This window comes from Biomphalaria glabrata, chromosome 5, assembly GCF_947242115.1.
Source record: "Biomphalaria glabrata chromosome 5, xgBioGlab47.1, whole genome shotgun sequence".
NCBI lineage: Eukaryota > Metazoa > Mollusca > Gastropoda > Planorbidae > Biomphalaria > Biomphalaria glabrata.
In genome coordinates this window covers 49,453,230-49,472,337 of record NC_074715.1, presented here as the reverse complement: position 1 = coordinate 49,472,337, position 19,108 = coordinate 49,453,230, and the positions used below count along the sequence as shown (strand labels likewise).

The following is a 19,108-nucleotide window of genomic DNA, read 5'->3' as shown; positions in this document are numbered from 1 at the left end:
CAGGTTCCGCTGCTTTGCTTGCTTGGCACGTTCCACTTCTTTTCTTGCTTGGCACGTTCCACTTCTTTGCTTGCCTCGCAGGTTCCACTTCTTTTCTTGCCTGACAGGTTCCACTTCTTTTCTTGCCTGACAGGTTCCACTGCTTTGCTTGCTTGGCACGTTCCACTTCTTTGCTTGCTTGGCACGTTCCACTTCTTTGCTTGCCTGGCAGGTTCCACTTCTTTTCTTGCCTGACAGGTTCCACTTCTTTTCTTGCCTGACAGGTTCCACTTCTTTTCTTGCCTGGCAGGTTCCACTTCTTTTCTTGCCTGACAGGTTCCACTGCTTTGCTTGCTTGGCACGTTCCACTTCTTTTCTTGCTTGGCACGTTCCACTTCTTTTCTTGCTTGGCACGTTCCACTTCTTTGCTTGCCTGGCAGGTTCCACTGCTTAGCTTGCCTGACAGGTTCCACTGCTTTGCTTGCCTGACAGGTTCCACTGCTTTGCTTGCTTGGCAGGTTCCACTTCTTTTCTTGCTTGGCAGGTTCCACTTCTTTGCTTGCCTGGCAGGTTCCACTGCTTAGCTTGCCTGACAGGTTCCACTGCTTTGCTTGCCTGACAGGTTCCACTGCTTTTCTTGCCTAACAGGTTCCATTTCTTTGCTTACCTGACAGGTTCCACTTCTTTGCGTGCCTGGAAGGATCAACTTCATAGCTTGCCTGGCAGGTTCCACTTCATTGCTTTTCTGGCAAGTTCCACCCCATTGCTTGCTCTGTTATGCTAGTTAATAACATTTGCATGGAAATTAAAACTTTCTGATATCATAGGTAATCGTAACAAGTGAGCTGGATATGAAGACGTCTGTTGATGAAGTGTCTTTTTAATAGTAATGTCTGCGCATTATGAAACGGAGGCGCCTTTGAAATATTCGATGAGCATTGGATGCCCTCTATAACGCTACCATGTCTCAGAGCCATTCAAAAAAGTGCTGAGAACCACTGCTTGGGAGACACAGATTTTTGTAGGCAGGCGAAGCAATTTATTCCGCAACACTATCGCTTGGAGGCGTCCAAAAGCACTCATTGCAATGACGGTTATCAACTTCTCTTGAAAGTGATGCGTCAGTTAATACAGTGCTTCCCAGATATGTAAAGTGGTCTTCCACGTTGAGGAGGGTGTCCATTCATGATGATCTTCGGGGCTGAGTAAATGTTAATGGATGACTCCTGAAACATGAACTCTGTTTTTTTCCTAGATCGAAGTTTAGGATATGGTTGATAGCATAGATTTAATTTATGGTCTTTTTTTTATATAGATCTAAATTAGGCTTTTAGATTCGACTTCTGCTTTCGGCACTAACAAAGTTCAATAACCTATAATAAGCAACCAATTGGGGGAAAAGACTCTTCTTTTAGAAATAAAAAATGACCCTTATTTAGAGGCTTGTGTCCATTTTAAGCAAAAACGTCAAGCTCCACTGGTCGTCATCTTCTGCTCTTCTGCTCTCTGACGTCCACGCGACAATCTTCATTTCTGTAGTAACGCCTAAAACGGAATTGTTGTTTTTTGGACTCTTTAAACCTAAGCACTAAAAAGTTAATTAAAACGGTTGTTTGATCTCATTATCTTAGGTCTTACGAACTAATAATAAAATAAAAAGTTTTACAAAGACGGTTTGTGTGGAAAAACAAACTCAAAGTCGGCCCCCGAAGTGGTCCGCTCAGGCAGGTAAAAAGGCAGGTTTTCATATTTTCAGAAAGAATATTAACAACTACAACGTATCTCCGTCGATACAAAAAGAAGAGAGTGCTCGTGTCGAAAGTGTTCCCGATACTGTTGTATTGTTAGTTGGACTAACGACTTGATACCACAGGATACGGACATGTATTAATATTATTATTATTACATTGTTAATATTCCTATGTATTAAATGAACTGATAATTATACAATTGATCTAATTGTTTTCTAAAGGGCCAATCTTTTATTCAAAGTCGCAACAAATAAACTTTTCCCTTTACTTTGGTGCTTCATGACAGAAAGTACTTAACTTAGTTAAACAATTTTTTTTAAATTGACAAAAAAATCTAAAACCGTTTGCATACATATTTATAAAATAAGCTAAATAGTAATTTCTCCTATCATATAGTCACCCGTGTTTCTTTTTTTTTTTTCTTTTTTTACTATTATTAGTAAATAGTTGTAAAAATGGTGTAATTTTAATGAAAAAAAAACTGCTTGATAGTTGATTTTAAAAATTACATTTTTCGCTTTTAGAAAAGAAAAAAGTTGCCGTAGCCTCAGAACTTTAAAAAATCTAAAATATCATGATGTCGCACTATCATTATCTAGTTTACGAGATCTAAACGGGACGGACGGACTGACAGACATACCACACGAAACTAATAGCGGCTATTCCCCTTTCGGTGGCATCTAAAAAATGAATAAATTGAATCGCGCTTGCACGTAACACCAGAAACTCATTCCAACTATCACTGGACTAAAAACTCTGCGTCAACGAAAGTTTACCAATGTGATTTATCATCTCCTGGAATCAATCTTAAATTAAGCTCAGTAAAACGCTAGACCGGCAGTCAGCAGTCAGGTGCGACCTCATTGATAACAAACACTAAAATAATGCTCTCGAAATGTATAACATTCTTAACATAAAATATTGTTTTTCACACCTTCGTGTTTATTCAACTTCTTTTCCTTTGTTGCTTAAGAAAAATGCAATTTCTTTTATTAAACAACTTTCTTCCGAGCGGCCTGACAGGTAAACACTTGTAAAACTAATGTAAGTGCAGACATGGGACTCTTTCTCGTAAACCTCTTAAGTCGCAGACATGTTGCGTTGTTCTTTATCTTTACGTTATTGAATTTAACTCTTTCTCTCCGAAATTATTTACCACGTTCTGATGGAATCAACGTTTGTATCGTCGGTTAGGAGAGAAAGAGTTAAAATGTTCAGACTATGTATGTTGTCTTTTCACCTAAAGATTTCGTTACAAACTGAAACACCAACACACACGATGCGGTTTTAAAATAGCTAAGGTCAAAGGTTAAAGCTGTTTATAAAACACTACTAATTTAATTAAGCATTAAGCCCGTGGCGATTAACTGAACAAAGTTGTGGATTAGCTAGCTAAGACTAAAGTTAGTCACACGCAAGCACTGTCAAGCGGATACACATTTTATTTAGTTGGCAAGTGATCTGTCAATGTAGCTTTTTTTTTTTTTTTCATTCTGAATTTTTGTCTATTTGAAGAATCCCTCTAAATCTTTTTTCATTTCGTACGCTTTCCTTTAGGCTCCATTATATCGACACGACATTTCTTCATTTTTGTACCTTCTTTTCCTCGTATAGCCTACTTTTTTTTATTTTAATTAAAAAGATGACCGTAAATCGAATTAAAATGTAAAAAAAAAAAATATATATATATAAAAAAACAACACATTAGGCCTACTATGGTAAATTTGATTTTGAACTGATCCTATGGGTTCTAATGAGTTATTGTACAAATCAACATTTCAAATAATTCATTGGTTACAGTGTCTGACCACATTGAAATCGTTATTGAAAGTCTGCTACAACCTTGATATAGATGTAAACGAATAAAGAGAGAAAAACTGTGTAGGCCTAAGTTGACACTTTACACTTGTCAGAGCCTGTGTTTCTTCAAGAGTCATTGTTGTTTAAAAAAATATAACACAAAGGAAAAAAAAAAGATGTTTCCCCGAATTAAAATTCTATTCATCATAGAAATGTTGTTGCTGTTTTTTTTTCTTCTTTCAGTGGGCTGAGGGGCCATGGCCAACGTGGTGAACTTCATCACCAAACTTACTTTTTTTTTTTACTTTTCTTCCCCTGATTTAAAAAAAAAATAGATATTTCTGAAGAGGGCCATTTATACGCCAAAATGTTAACTCTTTTATTAAACTTTTTTTGTTCGCTTGAATACATATGTGTTCGTGTTTTCTCTGATCACTAGTTTGATGGCTGCACTAAAGCGTTCTCTAGGTTAGAAAATCTAAAGATCCACCTCCGGAGTCACACAGGCGAGCGACCTTATTTGTGCCAGCACCAAGGCTGCCAGAAGGCTTTCAGCAACTCTTCCGACAGGGCCAAACACCAGAGGACGCACGTCGACACGGTACGCAACTGAAGGACATTCCTTCCATGACATTCTTTTATGACATTCCTTCCAAGAAACTCTTCTACGACAATCCTGCGATGACATTCTTCTACTACATTCCTCCGATGATATTCTATTCTTCTATGACATTCTTCTGACATCTCTTCCAAGACATTCTTCTATGACATTCCTTCCATGGCATTGTTCTACGACATTCCTTCCATGGCATTCTTCTACGACATTCCTTTCATGGCATTCTTCTATGACATTTCTTTCCATGGCATTCTTCTACGACATTCCTTTCATGGCATTCTTCTATGACATTCCTTTCATGGCATTCTTCTATGACATTCCTTTCATGGCATTCTTCTACGACATTCCTTTCATGGCATTCTTCTATGACATTCCTTTCATGGTATTCTTCTATGACATTCCTTTCATGGCATTCTTCTACGACATTCCTCCGATGATATTCTATTCTTCTATGACATTCTTCTGACATTTCTTCCAAGACATTATTTCTATGACATCTCTTCCATAATATTCATTCAATTTTCATATTTTAATTTTTAGAAAAATGAAATTTTTGTATATGGTATTTTTTATTTTTTTATTTAAAAAATGATTTAAAATGATTCAAATAATGCTGCAGACTTCATGGAAGGAATGAGATAGAATAATTTCTTTGAAGAAATGTCCTAGAAGAATATCATGAAAAAAAAATATTTCATGAAAAACTTGGGCTAGTAGTCTTCTCTTTAGGGTCTCTTTAAAGCTGTTTTTTTTAAAGCTTGTATATACTTGTATATTACAGAAACTGCTAAAGATCTATACCCCATATTGTTCTCTAGTTTCTAGTTTAGTTGTGATAATGTATCATGTTTTGTCTCACTCTCTAGAAACCCTACGCTTGCCAAGTGCCTGGCTGCTTGAAGCGCTACACAGACCCGAGTTCTCTACGTAAGCACGTGAAGAATCACAGCAAGGAGCAACAGCAGCAACAGAAGAAAAAGGTAATCTATCACAACTCTAATAGAGATATGAAGATGTGGATGGGAAGTCTTGCCTTGACTACTGCGCTACACAGCCCTTGATTGAACTCAGTACATACAGCGGAGCCTCCCTGAGCTTCCGTAGACTAAAACAATTAACTAAATGTATGCATACTGAATGGGAGGAGCGGTAGCTGAGTGGTAAAGCGCTTTGCTTCCGGGTCATGGGTTTCTAATCTTGGTGAAGACTGGGATTTTTAATTTCGGGATCTTCGGGCGCCTTCATCCAGCTCTAATGGGTACCTGACATTAGTTGGGGAAAATTACAGCGGTTGGTTCTAGGGCTGGGTCACATGACACCCTCGTTAACCGTGGGCCTCAGTAACAGATGAGATCGCAAGGTCTGAAAAGGGAACTTTTCTTTTTTATTGCCTCCTTCAGTCGCGAAGCAACTATGAACCATCATATGGAAATGAGATAAATGCCTGAGTATTAGCTAAGGTAAAACGATGTGGCCCACACAGTTGTTCCCCCTCTCATTCAGCTTGTCCGCCGCGCTCTGATTTCTGCTAACTGCCTAAGGGTCGCCGGCTCCTGATTTTTTCACGGGGTTGACAGCAGCTATACCCAACGTCCGAGCACACTGGGGAATCTGCCCCACATTCCTTCTCTCTACCATATCAGCCGTCCAGGTCCATAAAAATGGTCATTTGAGGAACGGCGTGTGGATAGTGACATGTTTCTTTGAGGCTTTTTCCATCCCCGCCAGTGCAATGGACTCGGTCATTAGGCACCCCATAAAGGTTCTATTGGCTTAATCGTCTCCTCTAACGACCCTTTCCACCCGAGCCCCACAGTGACTCTGAGAAGCATATGAAATTGTTATAGTAGTAGGCCCCTAATGCTAAGGTCGACACTTATTGTCAAACTGAAATTCCATTTGTTTGGACCAATAACATTTTTATATCTTATCATATATACCATACTATAAAACTTGTCCTCTACAGATGAAGAAAGATTTGGTAGAGACTGGAGACAACTTAAACACATGTCTAACCATTCAGCAGATCAGGCCTGAAGGTTCCCCAATGGATTACAATGACAACAGTCTTGGGCGATCGCCACATAATGGAGCAACCACTGAAAATATCTTCCCAAGTGAGTTGTTGATAGCTTTGATATAGTTTGATAGAGCTAGCAGCAATAGGATAATCAAGTGGACCTAGCTGGACGGGAAAGATTCACTAGTGCAAATCTTATCCCTTTCCTTGCTTTCAAAGTGACAGCGAACTGGTGAGCTATCGGGGATGGGGTGATGCGGTGACGTAGCTAGAGTGGGGGTTGGAGAATTTGAAAATTCCCCCGGGCCCCTACTTTAAAAAAAAAAGGGGGGGGGGGCTCCCAATGAATGTTCGAATTTTTTTTTTACCTTTAATATTAAGCTCTCATATCATGTTGTCGAATGTCAAAACGCAGGGGCACCCAAAGAGGTCAAGCCCTTCGGGCACCCAAATTACTTGCTACACCACTGGAGCTGTGATTATACAATGAGGAAATTAAAGATTTATTTAGAATAAGTTGGACCCGCCTCCTTGCTTTAGGTGTTTTGGATGTTCCTTCAGGGTTGAAGATAATCAACTTCCTAGTCCTGCAGGACGACGGGGAATGGCAGCGGGCAGGGTATGAACCCTGGGCCATCGAGACAACCGAACGTCAGTCCATTGTTCATACCGAACGACCAGACAGCCATCTTTATTTGTCAATTGAGCATTTGCTACATTTAAAAAGGCACAGACATCAATTACACGAATTTAGAATACTTGGCCACCGTCTGACTCGGATCTCAGTTAACATAGAAGCCCCAATGGGCCCCTCCTATGTGTCACTATATGTGCCTGGTAAACATTTGAAAAGTTAGGAATGAGCTGATCATTGCGCTGGACACACGATACTAATGTCCACTAACACATTTAAAGGATTCCTATCAAACCCCTGTCCCTCCAATCCTCCCAAATAAAAATTCAGGTCAGAGGACTCTCCCGAGTACCAGTGCACTTAACCATTGTGTTTAGAACAGACGCCACATTGTAATTAAGATATCAGTTGCCAGATAGAAAGGAAACATTTCAAAAAAATTGCCACAAAATAACAATACGAAGACGCTACAGAGAGTGAACGGGGCTTGTTGCAACGGCACGCAAAAGAATGCCAGATTTTTCTAGGTTGAGTCACGCCAAGCTACTCAGTACAGAGGTGTACGTAAGGGTAAACAAGAAATCAATTCAGTATTGTACCAAGGACTTCTGACATGGCGGCTTTTGTTTCATTTTTTTTTAAGGGTCCAAAGTGGCCCTATATATTTCTGTCTATTTTTTAGTCAAATGGTAGCACTGTAGCAAGAGACATTAAAAACAAAAGTCTCCAATTTAAAGACATAAGGTTAAAAGAAATATCAAATTGACTTTCTCAGTAGACTACGTATGACATTATAATCTAAAATTATTTATTAAGTGTAGCCTACAGCTCTGATAGTGTGTACTCAGATTTCAATAAGATTGAGACTATACAGAATATAGGTTTGAACTCATCTTCAGTCATAAAGGAGGAACTTAAAACTTTTCTTTAAACTGAGGAACTTGAATGGAATAAAATTAAAAACCACATTATCAAAGCCTGGAGTTGGAGTATTATTATTATCATTATTATTATTATTTAAGGTGGGATGCGTTGTTGAGAGGCTAAGTAGGGCCTACACTTGGACCTGGCTTGGCTACCTATGAAGGGGGTCTCGAGGTTCGACAGCCGACTGGAGCAGTTTTGTTTACTGAGCGCCTAAAGGCAGCACGGAAAACCTTCTCCCAGATACCCCTCCCCCACTGGTCCACAATTGAGATTGGACCATAGCGCTCTGAGCATGCTATAAGCATGAAAGTAGCGCTATATGAAAGCTATATTCTATTTATTTATTTTGATGTTCACTTTTAGAGTTTAGACCCAAACTTGGGAGTCCTTATCTTAGTAATGTTGGATTTTATGAGAAGTAAATGGCTAAATTTTTCTTCCTTCTCTCTCTCTCTCTCTCTCTCTTTAACGTAACCTTCAATTAAGGATTAAAGCAATGGCACATCTATGTGATACGAAAATATTGAGCAAAACTTCGCAACTGTGTATTCTCCCTTAACGCCTGGTTACATGCGTTCTCAACTTTTTATACTTAATGTGGACCTTGTGCTTAAGGGAAGTAATCCAAACGGCATCGATTATCTCTCAGTTTTCGATATTCTCCACAACAGTACAATTGTTTCGGTCCGTTAACTGGCGCCAAGTGGGCATTGATTTTATTTGGGGCGATCCTGAATGCCTGGCGCAGAAAAAGCCTGTACACCTGGGTCAAGCCATAAGATTGAACAGACACAACTGACCGACAGAGCCATGTTGAAGGAATACGGGAGAAATCTAGTGGCGAAACGCGGGGAAAATTAAAATAACATAACGAAGCCATGGGGATATTTATAAGCTATGGCCTTCAATCAAAGGAAACATTGGCATACTTACTTTTGGCAAGACCTATATACAAATAAAACACGAGGATACTGTTATAGAGAGGCCAATTAGGGACCTACATATTTTGCCACATCCAGGGCAAGCATAACCATTGTCCGCAGGCGGTGGATTTAGATTTTCTTTTCGCCGTCTGCGTTTGTCCGCGGCAGCAGATTTTCTTTTGGTCTCAAACGTGTATCCCGCGGCCTTCGTGAGTGACCTCCAGCTGTCTCGTTCTGACTCTTAGGCGTCAACTTTCCTTGGCTGACATAGAAGAGAGCACCTGGTTGATTATGCATATTAAAGTAATAAAGGATGCCTTCCTTCACTTGAACTGTTGTACTGAATTTGTTGTTACGTATGTCTAATAGATCTATTGAGTACTACAACTATAATAGCCAAACAAACATATAGATTCAAAACTTGATGCCATGAGTAGCAGACATAGAATTTATTAAGCTTAAAATAAAAGTTCACTGTCAAGTCCAGCCATCAAAAAATACAAGTTTCATCTCACATAAATCCATCTTAATACTGAAATATATCAAGTGACAAGTACACAACTAGTGATGCTTTCTACATACGTCTATACTCTTCTAAAAACATGGATACTTCTGACTTCTTAACCATGTGGTCAACTCTCAGAACGAGACTTCTTACCCATCATTCCAAGCAAACCTTGACGTGAAAAGTGTTACCCATAAATTTTAAGTGTCGTGATTCCCGACTAGTCAAACGATGATGTGACAAAAACTTACATCAAGACATAAAAGAAAAATATACTAACAATAGCTCGTCTTGATTACAAAAAGCAAACAAGAGCAGATATTTCTTATGAAAGGGTATTAAACCTATTTAGTGCTCACTTTGCTCTGGACATTTGCAATACCTTTACCTTTTACTTTTACCTATCCCTTAGTCTGTTGGACCGTTGGGGCACCACACATGATCTGTTGACCGTCTTTATCCATGCTTTTCTGTCTTTTGACTTGAATAGAGTATCTTTCATTGACATCCCTTCCATTCTTTTATAATGTCTTTTAACTTTCTCTGTCCGCCTCTAACTCTTTTTCCTGGTACTGTTCCCTGAAGGAAGTTTTTTGGGAGCCCTGAGTACCTTGTGATATGGCCATAGAGTTTTAGTTTGCGTTTTGTAACTGTGGTTAGCAGGTCATCGTGTTGTCCAATCGCTGTACTAATCCTGTCTCTAATTTCTTCATTTATGAGGCTGTCTTTGTTAGTGATAGCTAGGATCTTTCTGTGGCATCTAAATTCAATTGCTAGGATCTTTCTCTTTAGTTTTGCAGTCAAGATTCGCCATGATATAAGTACCAGGGAGCGCATCAGTTTGATTTTAGTGTCGAGGGCTATGCCTTTGCCTTTTCATATTGTTTTGAGTGTTTTGCAAGTGCTGTTGTGGACTGTACAATTCTGGCCAGTGGTTCAGGTTCGGTTCCTTCATCTGTGACGTTAGCTCCGAGGTATTTAACCAGTGGTTCAGGTTCGGTTCCTTCATCTGAGACGATATTTAAAATTTCTTAAACTTGTCAGCTTTTCACCTCCAATATTGATGTCCCTTTTTTTAAAGCTTTTTTGGCTATTGGTCATAATTTGTATTTTTTCAGCATTGATTTGCATACCATAAGCAGTGGAAGTATTGTCTATGCGCATCACCAAGTCAGCTAGCTTTTCTCTGTCCCTGCTAAACCATCTACGTCGTCCGCGAAGCTCATGTTAGTAATTCTTCTTCCTCCAATGCTTACAGTATCTTCGATAGCCTTCGAGAGCAACTTTCATTGAAAAGTGTTGGTGAGAGTAGGCAGCCTTGTCTTACTCCAATTGTGGTTTTGAACCAGTCCTCAGTGTTAGGTCTATTGTTGAAGTACACCGAACTAGAGGTCCGCTTGTAGAGATTCTGAATTACTTTTCTTCTTCTTTTTTTTTAAATTAGTTTTTATTTATATTGTACTTTTCCTTTAATGCCCAGAGTGCCTCATGCCGTGCCATTTGGTATGATGACGTCATTTTGACAAAATGAAAGAAATGTCTCCAGAGCTCTTTTGTACTTTGTGCCAATGTCAAGGACATCATATTCAACGTTTCTTGCCCAAGGAATCCTATAGTGGTTCTACTTTCGGCTGATGGAAAGAGCAGTGTGACGTATTAGCTCTTGAATCAGTTTCATAAGCTTACCTTTAGGCCTACCTCTTGATCTGTCAATAAAATCAGTTTCACAAGCTTACCTTTAGGCCTACCTCTTGATCTGTCAATAAAATCAGTTTCACAAGCTTACCTTTAGGCCTACCTCTTGATATGTCAATAAAATCAGTTTCACAAGCTTACCTTTAGGCCTACCTCTTGATCTGTCAATAAAATCAGTTTCACAAGCTTACCTTTAGGCCTACCTCTTGATCTGTCAATAAAATCAGTTTCACAAGCTTACCTTTAGGCCTACCTCTTGATCTGTCAATAAAATCAGTTTCACAAGCTTACCTTTAGGCCTACCTCTTGATCTGTCAATAAAATCAGTTTCACAAGCTTACCTTTAGGCCTAACTCTTGATCTGTCAATAAAATCAGTTTCACAAGCTTACCTTTAGGCCTACCTCTTGATCTGTCAATAAAATCAGTTTCACAAGCTTACCTTTAGGCCTACCTCTTGATCTGTCAATAAAATCAGTTTCACAAGCTTACCTTTAGGCCTACCTCTTGATCTGTCAATAAAATCAGTTTCACAAGCTTACCTTTAGGCCTACCTCTTGATCTGTCAATAAAATCAGTTTCATAAGCTTACCTTTAGGCCTACCTCTTGATCTGTCAATAAAATCAGTTTCACAAGCTTAGAACCTTAGTCCTACGGGCTCGGTGCTGGCTTTGATTGTCACAGACTTTTTAAGATTCATGTCATTTAGGAGTATTAAAAACAGGTACATCTTATCCGCACTGACATTCCGGATGTCTTAAGACTTGACATAATTGCTCAAAGCTAAGTTTGTTGCAAGTAGACAACAAGTGAAAAGAAATAGCTGCTAGTGAATGCCCTTTTGAACTTTTTGAGTATCAACCTGTGAGGCTGTCCCACCTCCATACGCCATTCTAGTTCTCCATACAATCTTTTCAAACATCCTTGCTAACCACCACACACTAATGATGCTGTTTGTCTAGGTCAAGATATCGTTACCAGGAGACGCTATGCCAGTGCTGAACGGGACAGCCTGACTAATAAAACAGGATATCGGTTCGTGCGCACCAATGTTTATATGTAGGAAAGAGCTTAGCGTAAATATGCTTCTGTAACACTGGCTACTGGCTGTAGTCAAGGTCAGTCTGACTCATTCGTAGTGCCTTTCTCAAGGTTACTATCAGTGCAAGAGTTTGACATTAAATATCAGCACAGGGGTTCTCATACAGCCACCTCGTAAGTTTGTACATAAAAAATGTAACCCTTGTATGCCTATAAATTCAAAACGACACCTAATTAGATGCTTTTACATGTGACCATAGAATTGAAACTACTCCCTATTTTCCACAGACTTGAAACCACTCTCTATTATACGTGACCACAGACTGGAATATTTACTGACTACAGACTGCAAACCACTCTCTAGTTAATGTGCCACAGACTGGAAACCACTCTTTGTTTTACAAGCCACAGACTGGAAACCACTCTCTATTTTACGTGACCACAGACTGGAATATTTACCTGACCACAGACTGCAAACCACTCTCTAGTTAATGTGCCACAGACTGGAAACCACTCTTTGTTTTACAAGCCACAGACTGGAAACCACTCTCTATTTTACATTACCATAGACTGCAAACCACACATCTTTGTTTAATGAGCATCGAAGCAATATATATTTCGTTAATTAATTAAGCTTTTAAAAATATTTTCATAGCTGCAGAAGGTAATCGTGAGGGTTTGTCAAGAATGGATTCCCTTACACTTTGGGAATGCTTATGATTATATTTTATCGCGCCGGGCCTGCGACTGAATATCTTCTTATTATTATTTTATATGATACAGACGTTACTTCAAAAAAGATGATTACGTCCTACGCGTCATGCATTTAGTCATGCATACTGACCAATGACCTAAATTCTGCCAAGTCACTGGTTTTCCTGGCTAGCTCAGACAACCCATTCCATACTCTAATAGCACTTGGGAAGAAGGAGTATTTGTACAAATTTGTCCTAGCATATGGAACGAAGAATGTGCCTCTATATTTGTGTCTTTCTGAGTATTTTATTAAATTTTGTTTTTGTATTTGAAGATTATGGTCAGTGTTTTATGTATAATTGCTACTTTACTTTTAAGTCTTCTTAAAGCTTCTGAAGGCTTTTTAAATTTAGTGATTGTACTAAAGGTGTTACTCTAGTAGGCCTACTCTAGTCTAATGTGAATATTCCTTTGTTATGAATCTCACTGCTCTATTTTGTGTCTATTCCAGTTTTAATGTTTTCTTTAGTTGAGGGGTCCCAAACGGAGGATGCGTACTCGATGATTGGTCTAACTAAGGTTAAATAACATTTTAGTTTTATATTCTTATTTGATTTATAGAAATTTCTTTTAATGAACCCTAATGCTTTGTTTGATTTTTTGATAGTTTCATCAATATGGGGATTCCATGACAGTTTTTCATTTATTATAACACCTAGGTATTTGCGTTTTTTTGTCTGTGTTACTGGTTTACCACAAAAAAAGATAAGTGGAATTAATTTATTTTAGTTTTTTGCTACTCTTAATAACTGACATTTTCCTGGGTGGAAATTTGATTCCCATTTCTGTAATTCATCAAATTCTCTTTGTAACATTTCTGTATCTTGTGTTGTTTTTATTGTTCTAAATATTATGCAATCGTCTGCGAATAATCTGACTTTTGTTCCTGAATTAATGCAATTTGATAAATCATTTATGTAAATTAAAAATACTAGTGGACCTAAGACTGTTCCTTGAGGTACACCTGAGTTTATTGTTATTGGTGTTGATTTAGAGCCATTTATTTGCTCACTATCATCTAAACCTTTTGAAAAATCATCAATTAGTCCTATTAGTTGTGTTTCACATGATCTATATTTCCTAAAGCCATGATGGTATGGAGTAAGGACATTATGTTTGTCTAAGTGATTTATGATTTTGCTACATATTATGTGTTCTATGATTTTACATGTGATGCTGGTAAGTGATACTGGTCTGTAGTTTCCTGTTCAGATTTTTCAATTTTTGAAATAGGGCGGTGACATTAGCTTCTTTCCATTTCCTTGGTACTCTGCCCTGGTTAAGAGATGCTTGAAAAGTATTTTGAACACTGTGCTAGCTCATTGCTTAGTTCTTTGAGTAATCTAGGTGGAATAACATCAGGTCCAGATGCTTTATTCGGTTTGATGTTGGCTAATAGTTTTTGGATTCCCTTTTCTTGTACTTCTATATCTGCTATGTTGTCTACTTGGTTCAAATTAATTAATATGTCTTTGTCTCCTGGGGCTGAGAATGCTAATGCAAAATATTTATTTAGGATGTTAGCTTTAGAATAGCTACCAAGACTATTTCATAACACTCCATTGTATTTTGTCGACGAAGTTGAGAGAGGGACAAACAACAAAGGCTCCCACAATTTTTTTTCTGTACACCCTAGTTAACCATTGTTACCACAAAGTTGTAGGATCTGTAAGGTAGGAGAGAAATCAGATCTATATTTTTAAAAATCTTTTCTTTTCAGGTTTTAGTTTCTCAATTCTACACTCCAGTCGTTGTGGCACAGCTACAGGACTATCTCCCCTTAGCGCTCAGCCATCTCCTGCAAGTATAAACACTGGGACACTCAGCAGCCTGGATGAGGCTAATGAAAGGTTAGAATGTCTTATTTTTTTTAGAGCCAATGACTTAGTTTAGTGGGACACTCAGCAGCCTGGATGAGGCTAATGAAAGGTTAGAATGTCTTATTTTTTAGAACAATGACTTAGTTTACTGGGACACTAGTCACACAAGTCTCACTTACATGTGATTCACTCTTTAACTCCTTCCAACAACAATCTATTATTACTTCTAAAAATAAAGGTTATTTTATTTTGTGGTGTTACTTTGCAAGCAAGTGAAAACAGAATTCCTGTCTTAGTTCCAGTCTCATATTCCAATGTCTCATTTCCAAGTGTTGCTGTTAATTTAGTTGAATTATCTGGGATATATCTTTACAATAGACTCAGTGTTATTTCTTAAATATAGTTACTTAAGTTTGAAGTTGTAATCGATGAACATTATTGATTTATTCAAGCTATAGTTTAGAATTCACACACAATAGGTACAACACTACTGGTTAAGGCTTTACTAAGAAGCCATCGGATTAAAACTTGTTTTTTTATTTTTTTGTCTCCCCACAACTAAGTTGCAATATGACTTGGTTGAATTGGTTCATATGCAGCATGAGCTGATGGGGCTAGCTCACATACAATATTAGTGGATGGGGTTGGGTGATGTACAGTGTAAGTTGGTAGGTAGGTCTATATGTTGTGTGAATTAATGCAGTTGGTAGGCCTTCATATGCAATGCAAAGTGATGGGTTGGCTCATATACATTGTGAGTTGATTGGGTTGGCTCATCAAGTACCATCAACTACCAACCCTACTATCTTTGCTGCCTTGCTTACTGTCTCCTTTTTTTTATTCAGTTAGTACTAATTGAGAGTAAATTACCATTAAACTGTTCTTTTAACATGTAATATAAAAAAGTAATTTAAATATTTTTACTAGACTTAATATAACTTGGGTGAAGGTGAATATAACTTGGGTGAAGGTGAATATAACTTGGGTGAAAGTGAATATAACTTGAACATAGCCTACTTTTTGGTTCAAAACATCAATAGTGAACTAAAAGCTCTTACCAACTGATAAAGAGTAATGAAAACTTTGTCAATAATTTCAGTTTGGGCAGCTACACAACAGCAGCTTCAAATCTGCTAAGTCCACGCCCACTTCCACCCATTCATCATCAGGGTCAAATGATGTCACAGTTGCCAGAGCTGATTGATGGTCAGTACGCCCAAAGCAATTATATGTATGGCCAATCCATGACAGGTATGTAATTTATAATGCATAGTTGCCTGTAGTAATTGTAATTTACAAATATATATAGTAACCCCTATGTATTTATTTCCAAATATTTTTTTTCTAAATGGGAAAAAAATGTAAACCAACATGTTTTTATTTAATTTTGTTAAGAAAGTTTTGTTCTTTAATAGAGATAAATTAGCTATTTTTTAATTTTTGGGGCTCGCCAGTTGTGGGAGGGACATTTAACATACACTATGTTCTCCACCATTATCTAATGAACAGTTAAGTTTTATAACAATTGGTCAAATGGTTTTGATTTCTATGCAGGACACACATGCATACACACATTACTAAGAAAATGTCCTCGTTTAATGTTAGCGAAAAGGCCTTGGCTATGTTTTATCACGCTCATATCTGCAATATTTTAAGTTTCAATATCACTGCCTGGTATGGCAATCTGAGCATTAAAAATAAAAATAAACTTTATAGAATCCTAAATGCTTCTGGTAAAATCATTGACAAAAAACAAACCCCATTTGAGCAGTTGTTTGAGACAAACATCTATAAAAAAGCTAGCAAGATCCTCGAAATAAAGAATCACCCTTTGTGTCAGGATTTTGTGATTTTACCAAAAAGAGATACAAGACACCGATAGCAAAGACAAACAGACACAAACTCTCTTTTATTCCCCTGGCAATTAAATCATTAAATAAGAACAATCTGGTATAAACTTTGTCACATGTAAATTATGAGTGAGTCTGGTGTGAATGTACACTTTGGTTTCTAATAGTTATAATGTTTTTTGTTTGGTTTCAATTATATATATTAGATGTATATGCTATTTACAATCTTATGTAAAATGTGGTAACTCTTGATAAATTAATTCTTTTTACTATGCATATACTTTATCATATGTGTAAACAACAAAAATGAAAAGAAACAGAATTTGATAGTGTTCTTTAAATTAACTTATCAATCAGATCTGCCCAGCAATACCCAGCAATTACGCCCACAGTATCCTCAAGCGTACCCTGGATTCAACAGTTGTCGCATGGGAGCCATGCAATCACAGCGTATGATGATGATGCAAGGTTATGATGAATCCTGTAACCTGAACTTGCAAGATATAACACAACCTGGTGAGTAACCTTTAAAACCTCTAGCCTAGATATAACACAGCCTGGTGAGTAGCCTTTAAAACCTCTAGCCTAGATACAACACAGCCTGGTGAGTAGCCTTTAAAACCTCTAGCCTAGATATAACACAGCCTGGTGAGTAGCCTTTAAAACCTCTAGCCTAGATATAACACAGCCTGGTGAGTAGCCTTTAAAACCTCTAGCCTAGATATAACACAGCCTAGTGTGTAGCCTTTAAAACCTCTAGCCTATCCCCTTAATGATATTGAATATGGCTGACATTGTAAGAATATTATTTCTAACGTAGCCTGGTCTACACCTACAATAAATCTGATTGTGCTAAACCCACTTCTAAATATCAAATTGTCTTACCATACTATTTTCTGACTAAACTTGTAACAGTACATTACAGATCAGCAGCTTCATACACCACAAACAACGCTAGCTACAGACACGGCTCCAAGGGCGAGAAGACGACACTCTTTCCCATAGCCCCTAGCCTAACACCCTGAAACAAAAGAAAACCTAGATCTACAACAAAGAACTTTTCATTAGCGACACCTATATCAAAAGATCAGCCTACTTAATAAAACTATGTACTGACATACCTTTAAATTAAGGAAACAGAAAACCAGCTAACAAAAAAGCTCTCTCTCTGCAGGAACTAAGGGTTACGTAAGCACTCAATATTCTAGACAACAAAACGCACCTAATACAAACTACTTCCTATATATTAAAACACAACTATTAAACACAAAAAGAAACTTTACACGTGCATGACACTATATATATATATTGTTATAACCCTACCTTGCACACTGCCTTACAAGTTAGTGCAGAAGGTGCACTGACAGAGACTAGACTTGGAAAGAATGTTGACATTAGAGAGACAGCCTAAGTCTAGGAGCTTATGAAGAAGTTGTGCTTACGGCCGACCTTGTTATTGTGTGTTTGTGATGTCCTGCAAACAGACACATGTTCTTGTTGTGTTTCTCATCTTCCCATCAAATTAACTTGAATGTGGTGTGCAAGGAAGGGCAATATCAGTTATATATATTGTTGGTGGTGGCACAGATGGGGGTAGTGGTGTGAGTGTAGTCAGCCGTCGCAATTCGCCCCAGGCCAGCGCTAGACGAGCGGTCAACCGTGACGAGCTATGACGGTCAACCGAGTCGAGTATCAACAGGACAGTTCGGGAAGGATCGCATTCGTGAACAGAGCTCAGGAGCGTCACGAGAGCTGTAGTCATCTGACCACCTAGAAATGTAGAGCGGCGTTCTGTCCGGTTCGAGAAGGCCAGTAGGGACCCTATATTAAGAGCAGAGGTGTCGCAGTCAAGACAGTCGAGAAAAGGGGCTCAATACAGCAAGGTTCAGAAAGCGGGTTCACGACAGGAGTTCAGAACACGGTCGACTACAGCACAGTTCAACGGTGTGGTTCTGTACAGAGCATTACGACGGTTCAGTGCGGAGTACTGTCAAGTACAGTTGAGACGAACGGCGTCTTGATCTTGGTCTGTGATCGAGTCCGACACAACGAGCCCAAGTATGTGAAGTCAGTCCCGAACTGTTGAACCCAGTGCAAGCCCGGAACGAGACGGAGATGCCAGTGCAAGACTTGATATGGCGGAGAGATATTTGTTATCGCAGAGCTATTTGTACTGTTCTACGTGCTGCCAATTGTACAGTATTGGCTGTTATTTATGGACATTAAACCTTTACGTTATTTTGGAGCCCTGACTTGTCAAGTTCTTTAAGTTGGTGGTGTATGGTGCAGTTTGCAGAGAGCCTGGATAGTGAGATTCGTAACAATATATATATACATATATATAGATAGATAGTAGAGATAGATATATATAGTGTCACCACCTCAAAGTTGGTGCCATAGAGTAGAAACCCTAATTCTGTATTGTGTATGTTAATTCCATATTGTGAATCTTATTCACAACCCATGTTGCACTAAGGTGAACACTTTTGACCTTAGGTGAACCAGAGAGTTAAAGGCAGTCAGTCCACATAGAGATCTTGTAGCAAGCACTTGTATTGAGTCACTTAAGATATAAGCAGTAGAGTTAGATGTTTAAAGTAGTTGGTTATAGAATAAGTACTAAGTTGTGATATTCGTATATTACTGTTGGATTAATACTGACCATTCCTGGGTCGAATTGTATGGTGTATTCATTATGTGGTGTTATATTAAACCTATTTGTGTCTGCTACGCCCAGCGTCATTTCATTATTCTGTGATTTATATCATGAACCCAATGTCACCACCACGCC

General features: G+C 38.3%; 1 protein-coding gene across 2 annotated transcripts in view; it reads left to right on the top strand.

Moving 5' to 3' along the window:
- LOC106055884 (uncharacterized) overlaps positions 1-19,108 on the top strand; it is an 84,112-nt gene that overhangs the window by 59,802 nt on the left and 5,202 nt on the right. For both annotated transcript variants that reach the window (XM_056030354.1, XM_056030355.1), the window contains exons 4-9: positions 3,970-4,131; positions 5,013-5,126; positions 6,113-6,263; positions 14,368-14,497; positions 15,567-15,718; positions 16,675-16,833. In XM_056030354.1, coding sequence (XP_055886329.1) covers positions 3,970-4,131; positions 5,013-5,126; positions 6,113-6,263; positions 14,368-14,497; positions 15,567-15,718; positions 16,675-16,833 — 868 coding nt within the window. The remainder of the gene's footprint in view (positions 1-3,969; positions 4,132-5,012; positions 5,127-6,112; positions 6,264-14,367; positions 14,498-15,566; positions 15,719-16,674; positions 16,834-19,108) is intronic.